General features: G+C 46.5%; 1 protein-coding gene across 3 annotated transcripts in view; it reads right to left on the bottom strand.

The window, feature by feature from the left end:
- The window catches only part of IGSF9 (immunoglobulin superfamily member 9), a 28,528-nt gene that overhangs the window by 13,914 nt on the left and 7,176 nt on the right, over positions 1–7,438 (bottom strand). For 2 of the 3 annotated variants that reach the window (XM_027840037.1, XM_027840036.1), the window contains 2 exons: positions 1,627–1,779; positions 309–465 (listed from right to left, as the gene is read on the bottom strand). In XM_027840037.1, the coding sequence (XP_027695838.1) occupies positions 309–465; positions 1,627–1,779 (310 nt within the window). The remainder of the gene's footprint in view (positions 1–308; positions 466–1,626; positions 1,780–7,438) is intronic. The other variant, XM_027840038.1, reaches the window with a different exon arrangement.

The following is a 7,438-nucleotide window of genomic DNA, read 5'->3' as shown; positions in this document are numbered from 1 at the left end:
GGGGGGGGGGGGGGGGGGGGGGGGGGGAGAATGGGAGGGAGGAACCGAACTCTAATCTCTGTTTTAGTCCCAAGCACGGTCCTGTGCTACCACAGATGACCAGCAGAGGGCAGCAGAACCCCAAGAACAGGGAGACCCTGTGGCCGTGGCACTTAGTTTCAGGAAGAGATCAAGTCAGACTGCCTACCCCTGCCTGCTGCAGGGAGGGGTAGTCACAATCCTCTTCATCCTCCCTGCCCATTGCTCTGCCCGATCTCTATACCCCTCTATACCCCACTTTCTTTTCCATGCCACCCTCCCTGCTTCATACCTGCACCTGGCCCTGGCCCTGGCCCAGGTCCCGCCCATCACGCTTCCAGGCCACACGAGGCTGGGGGCTGCCACTGGCCGCACAGTGCAGGGTCACTGGCTCCCACTCCCGAACCTCTAACACTGGTGGGGGAGTCTCCAGGAATCTGGGAGGGGCTGTTGACAAAGAGATTGTGAGAGGCACAAGGCCCTGCCCAATCAATCAATCAATGGGCGGAAGAAGTAGAGTTTCTGTCTTGGGTGAGTCAGCAGAATCATCCCCAACTATGCCCGGCTAAAGAATCCTGGCCAGGAAGTATCAGGGCCCCAGGGTCAACTCTCCCCCAAGCAGGGGAAGGAGACACACAGACAGACACTGAAAATAGAAGTATAATCTCTAGTACAAAGCAGACGGCCCCTAAAGTTAATTAAATTGGATCCACAGTAGGATCCATAGCACAGAGCAGGAAGGGACCTTAAAGGTCATTGAGTCCAAGGCCCTCATTTTACAAATGAAAAAACACAGGCCAAGAAAGTTAATCTTGCCCAGAGTCACACAGCTGGTAAGCATCTGAGGCAGGATTTAACCTCAGGTCTTCTAAGTTCAGCCCTCTCTCCACTACACCACAGTGACTCTCATCACAGTGACCTTACCCACAGCTGCTCCCCCGACCAGCCCAGGCATTCCGTGGCCCAGGGCCATGATTGATGGGTGGAGCTGTCATTGAGAGCCAGGCCAGGATTAGTGGGACAGTCAAGCCTATGCATCCACACCCTCCCCCATATCAGACCTGTTTGGAATGACAAGGGGGTGAGTTGGGCCTTTCTAGGGTAGTGGGGAAGAAGGAAGGCAGCATGGTATAACTGAAAGCACAGGTGAGATTTCTAGTCCTCCCCCCAAAATAGCGGGTGAGCCTGGGCAAGTCATATAGTCTGTGTTTCAATTGTCTCATCTGCAAAATGAGGATAAAAATGTCCTCCTTCCTCTGTTTTGAAGATTCAAAGGAGACAATGCATGCCAACAGACTTTGCAAGAGGGTTAAGACCATACATGGATGGTACGTAATACCCAAGGGAATCCCAGGAGGAGGGCAGAGTAAAGAGGATGACTGGAGAAAAGGTGAAAGGGAAGGGAAGAAGGGAGAGAAGGTAGAACATGGAAATGGGGGAAGCATGCGATGAAAGGCTATAGAATGGAACTGCACTTTATATAGAAAGATTAACCTCTTCCCATTATCCCCTTTGAGCAGTTCCCACCTTCCAGCTCCCCTGCCTCCATATTTCCTTCAACCCTAGACTTCCCTCCTCCCCCTAACTACTTTGTTCCCCAGTTCGTACAGTTAACTGTGAGGTGCACCCAGGAGCCATTGGCAAAGTCATCTTCGGGGTTGGGCTGATCCAGGAAGAGCACACGACATTCATACCAACCCTGGTCCTCTGTCTGAAGCCTTTCAATTAGTAAGGATGCCCCTTCTTGTAGCTGCACACGCCCTAGAAAAAGGAACACCAACATAAAGGATTGTTGTATCATCTGAAAAACTCCTTATGGACACCTACGGCAACCCCTTGCCCTCTTGGATGCTGGGAATTCTGGAAGAGCATACTACCGCAACTGGGAAAGGGGTGTGAAAAAGCTGGTCCCTTTGTCCAGCATCCTTACCTCAGTATCTCCCCCTTCCCTCTCCTCTCCCCTCTTCCATTTGCTCCTGCTTCTATAGCTAGGACCCTCCCCCAAACAAAAGGAAACCCTCCCTCCTGCTCCAACATAAATAGCCTAAGGATAAGAAGGCAGATGAAAAGAGACACTAGCTCTCTGTTCTTCCATCTTTTTGCAGGAATTATCCTCCTCACCCCATTACCCCAAAAGACATTCTACCTCTAAAGTCCTTCTTCAGGAGTGTGCAGGAAGGCTAAAACTGTTTGAGACACCATAGAGCTATTACCATCCCTTGTCACTCCCCCTCCCCCACTGACCCTGCCACCCACATCCACCCACCATGGGAATCAGGGCCCCTGTAACTCTAATAGAGCTGGTTGTCCTGGCTGGGGGCCAAGTTTCTCCAGCCAAAGCCCCTAATCTCCCAGAGCTATTATCAGAGGTCTAAGCGCCTTAGGGTGGCTAGAACCCAGGTCAGCCAGGCAAACAGGCTGGGAGCAAAATCAGATTCCTTGTTACCTCAGGAAGTCCCTTTCCCTCTAGATATTCATACCCTGGAATGATTTAAAGAATCACTGAATCACAGAATGTCAAAGTTGGTCATTTAGTACAATCTATAAACTAAGACTAATATAACCCACAAGTGATCATCTAACCTCTGCTGAAAGACCTCCAAGAAAAGGGAAAACACCCCCACTCACACACCCTTCTACTTCTGGCCAGCTGTGTTAAAGAACAGTTGTTGTTTTTTCCTGACTTCTAAATTGCCTCTCTGCAATTTCTACCTATTGTTCCTGGTTCTGTCCTACGGGGCTAAGTAGGAATGTCTAATGTCTCCTCCACGACAGCCCTGGAGATACCTGAAGACAGATATCATTCCCCTTCCTCCCACACCGAGCTCTGCCCCTCCAGTCCACCTTCCCTTCCCCAGGCTAAACATAACTAACTTCCTTCAATGCATCCTCCTAGGGCACAGAATCAAGGGTTTTCATCATCCTGGTTGCCTTCCCCTGGACAGTCTCAGAAATTCATACAGACATATCCATGTATAGCTCCATACAAACCTATATCTTCTACTCACATGCACACACAACCCCTACATCTACCCTCAGGGCCAAGACACTGGGATTTATGGGAACTGTACTGGAGGGACTGATATAAACCAACCTCCTAGACTCATTTCTCCTCCTTTCCCTCTTACAAAACCCTCCAGGTCGCTTTGTAGACTTCCCTAGGCACTTATGCTCACTCACGCTTGCAGACTCATGGTTGGGCCCTGGCTGACGCTGGTGCTCAGTCCCAAGCACACACTTCCTGCTTTCCTTCTTTCAATTCAATAAGCTTTAAACACCTACATCAGACTAAGATGCTGTTTAGGTAATGGGGATACAATGATGGGAAGAAAAAAAATGACATTCTCCTGATCTAAAGTAGCTCCCAGGTTAGGAGAGGCCTAGACTTGTACACAAATAAAGCTTTGGGCTTCCCAATAAAATGTAAACTCCCTGAAGGGGCAGCTAGGCGGTACAGTGGATAGAGCTCTTGGAGTCAGGAGGACCTGAGTTCAAACCCAGTCTTAGACATACAACACATGACACTTACTAGCTGTGTGAACCTGGGCAAGTCACTTAACCCCACTGCCTAGCAAAAAATTAAAAAAAAACAAAAACCTGACCATAAACTCCCTGAGGCTAGGGAACCAAAGCTTCTCTTTTGTCTTTGGATACTCAAGCCCACCACAATGCTGGAGGTACTTGAGGTACGGTAACAGTATTGTACCATTAAACACATTGTTGCTGTTCATTTAGTCATGTCTGACTCTTTGTGACCCTCTAGACCATACTGTCCATAGGGTTTTCTTGGCAAAAATGCTGAGTGGTTTGTCATTTCCTTCTCCAGTGGATTAAGGCAAACAGAAGTTAAGTGATTTGGCGAAGGTCACACAGCTAGTAAGTATCTGAGGTCAGATCTGAATTGAAGTGTTCCTGACCCCAGGCCCAGTCCTCTCTCCACTGAGCCACCAAGCTACCTCCTAGGCAGTGGTTAATGACTTGCCCAAGGTCATACAGCTAGTAAGTGTGTGAGGCTGAATTTTAACTCAGGTCTTCCTGACTCCTGGTCGGTCCAGCGCTCTATCCACTGACCCTACTGAGCACATAGTAGGTACTTAATGCTTAATTGATAGGCATAGTGGATGCCTACACTAAGTTACAGGTATATACTTGGCTTAATGTACACTTACAACCCAAAAGTACACAGCCAATACACACACATAAAACTCAATTCCAACTTTTTGCTCCCTGCAATCCTTCAATTCCCTCTACCTCTTTGAATTCCCAATGAGCAAAACCATACTTTGGTCATATCCCTTGTTACTCAAATCTAAGATAGTTCCATTGTAAGGAAGAACTACTCATATTAAGGATACTTGATATTAAGGACCATGTTAACAAGTATTTATTTAGGTGGACTATGTGCCTTTGCAAGCACAGGTGTGACACTGCAGAATGGGTGGACCTGTTTAAGGATTTTCCATTTAATTCCCCTCCCTGATGATAAGCCTTGGGCAGGCAAGTAAATATTTAACCATATCCCTACACCTCTGGTTACTGAGTACTCTGGACACAGGTCTACAGATACCTTACTAAGAAAAGACTTGCAATGAACTCCAGCTGATACTGATTCAAAACCACCAGGAAACTCAGGTAACTAGGTTGCTTCAACAGGTTTTAAGAGTGGTAACGGATGTCATGATGGTGACCCTGGCACATTGATATGCCTTTTGACTTACCAAGGATCAAATTGTGTTTCCTAATGTCTCAGTGCAGAGCACATTTTAATAGACTTTGGTAACTGCCACAAGATCTCTGTGGTTAACTCTCAGTTAACCTGAATACTTGGTGAGCTGGAACACCTGACTGTCCTGACACAGAGCAGAACAGATGATAGCAACCCCCACGGTTTACGAGGTCCCCAAATGTTTTCTGTTCTGTGCTACAGATGATAAGATTGTTGGCAAGTATGTCCTTCCTGGTTTGGGGCTGCCCCTCAGGCAGGCAGAGTTCTGTGCTAGTTATGAGAGTTGGAGACAATCCTTGACCTTGGAAAATGATGGAAGAGATAAGGCCGAGGAAACAGAGGAAGGAATGCAGAAGAATCTAGTGCCAATTGTGTAGGTGAATAAATGTAGTGGGTATGAAGAATAAATAATGTAGAGAGATATACAAGGGAAGCCAGGAAAGGCTTCCTGGAAGAGATAAAATCTGGGGGTTTTGAAGGAGAGACACATAAAGGAGGAGTACAGGGAAGAAAGGTAGGGCATTCTGGGTGGGAGAGAATGGATGGAAGCATTTGAGCTCTCAACTTACCCAGAACAGAAAGAATACACAGCCACTTCCTTAGCCTGGGATGCTTCAACAGTATTTCAATTATGAGTGTTTAAAGCCTGGCAATATTAATTGGCACAGTGGATAGAATGCTAGGCCTGGAGTCAGGAAGATCTGAGTTCAAATCCAGCCTCAGACACTTACTAGCTGTGCCATCTTGGGCAAGTCACTTGATCCTGTTTGCCTCAGTTTCCTATCTATAAAATGAGCTGGAGAAGGAAATGGAAAACCATTCCCAGTATCTTTGCCAAGAAAACCCCAAATGGGATCATGAAGAGTAGACACAATGAAAAACAACAGAACAACAAATATTAGTAGGGTAGTGACTGGACCTGTGGTGTCATCAAAGGTGGGGAATGAGTTCCCAAACGAAGAAACTCTCTCTATCATTGAAGGTCAGCACCAAGAATTTCAGTGAGTCCCTCAGGGTTACACAGCCAGGATGTATCAGAGGCAGAACCTGACTGTATCTTCCTGGCTTTTTGGGTGGTTCTCTGTTTATTCTGACAGGTATCAAACTAAAAGAGAAACTGAGGTCACTAAACCATACATAAAGATCTCTGTGGGCTGCATATTGACTCAGAAAACCACATATTAGCATTATCTATATTGTGTTGTATTTTTATTTTGTTAAAAATTTCACAATTACACCTTAATCTGGTTTGGTAGGAGTGTTGTGGGCCTCTGTACTACCCTATTACAGCACCCTGCCTTTTCAATAAGATAAAAATAACAAAATGGAAAGTCCATAAAGGCTCAGCTCAAGCCCTCCCTCCTCACAAGAGACCCTCCCTGATTCCCCTTCCCTCACAAGTTTTGTGCTGTCCCTCCTTCTCCTACCCCCCAATACTTTGTCATTACTGTGCACATAATTTTATACTTACAGAGAAGCACCCTGAAGTAGTGGAGAGGGAGCTAGCCTCAGAACCAGGAAGATCTGAGTGCAAGCTCTGTCTCTGACATAGACTGACTGTGTGACTGTAGGCAAGTCACTTAACAACTCAGGACCCACATTAACTCTCTAAGATCCTACATTTCAGAGCAGGTGCTTATATCTATGTTAGCAGAGGGAGTTTTCTCACTGGCAGTTCCATATACCAATGAAATCATAAATTTGGCAGGAAAATTTTTTTTACCTATATTTACTTATTTGGTCATATTATTTCCAACCAATAGGACACCAACTCCTAGAAGGCCTTTTTTTTTTTTGTCTTTGTATATGCCCAGTGATTAGCACAGCACCTGGTACTTGAAGGGTGGGATTAATAAATTATTTTTGAACTGAAGGAAAGAGAGCTGGTTCTGGGTTTTATTCCAGGAAATTTCCTTTACAGTGAAGATGAGGATGAGGATGAGTTCCTTCTTCCTTTCTCCCCATCTTCTCCTAACTCAGAAAAAACACATCACCCAGTGCCCTATGTGCTTCAAACAGGAGGACAGAAGAGGCAAGGAATGAATGGGCTGTAGCGAATAATCTGGCTGCACCAGTTGCAGCCAGCCCTAGGCCAATGAAATCAGCAATCCATTGAAGTATGAAGTACAGAGGAAGCTCAGATTGTTTCTTGCATGTAAGTCTATGAAGTCGTCAAGGACATGCCATCTACTACTTTTCTTGTCGGGCTACCCTCCTCACCTCCCCGCCCCACCCCAGCCCACACATCCGTTGCTGCTAAGCATTCAACCAGTCTGTTAAATTAATGATATCTTTCACTTGAAAAACCATGTTTGAGCTTCCTTGCTTTAGGGTGGAAGGTATGGGGAATCTCTCTGGCTTATCCCACCGTAACACCAAAAGTCCCTCTCCCCCTAACTTTCCTTAGCTGCCAGCCCTTCCTTCCCAGGCAAGGAAACTCCAAAGTAGTTGACTCTTCATGGAACATGGGCATCTAGGCCTGGTTCTACAATCTGTTTTCCCCAAACCTCTTCTCCCGCTCATACCTTAACTCTTCCCCTTTCGACATCAAACTCTCCAACATTCTTCTTCAGTACAGCACTAATTCCCCTCCCGCTCACCCCTACCAAGTCCTAAACTGATTTTCCCAAAGATATGCCGTAAATCTCAGGTCCATCCTGCCCCACCCCCTACTGACACCACTGCATTTCTGCC

This window comes from Vombatus ursinus, unplaced genomic scaffold (genome assembly GCF_900497805.2).
Source record: "Vombatus ursinus unplaced genomic scaffold, bare-nosed wombat genome assembly UNPS02014838.1, whole genome shotgun sequence".
Taxonomy (NCBI): Eukaryota; Metazoa; Chordata; class Mammalia; order Diprotodontia; family Vombatidae; genus Vombatus; species Vombatus ursinus.
The sequence above is the reverse complement of the archived record's forward strand: the minus strand, read 5'-3'. Positions and strand labels throughout refer to the sequence as shown.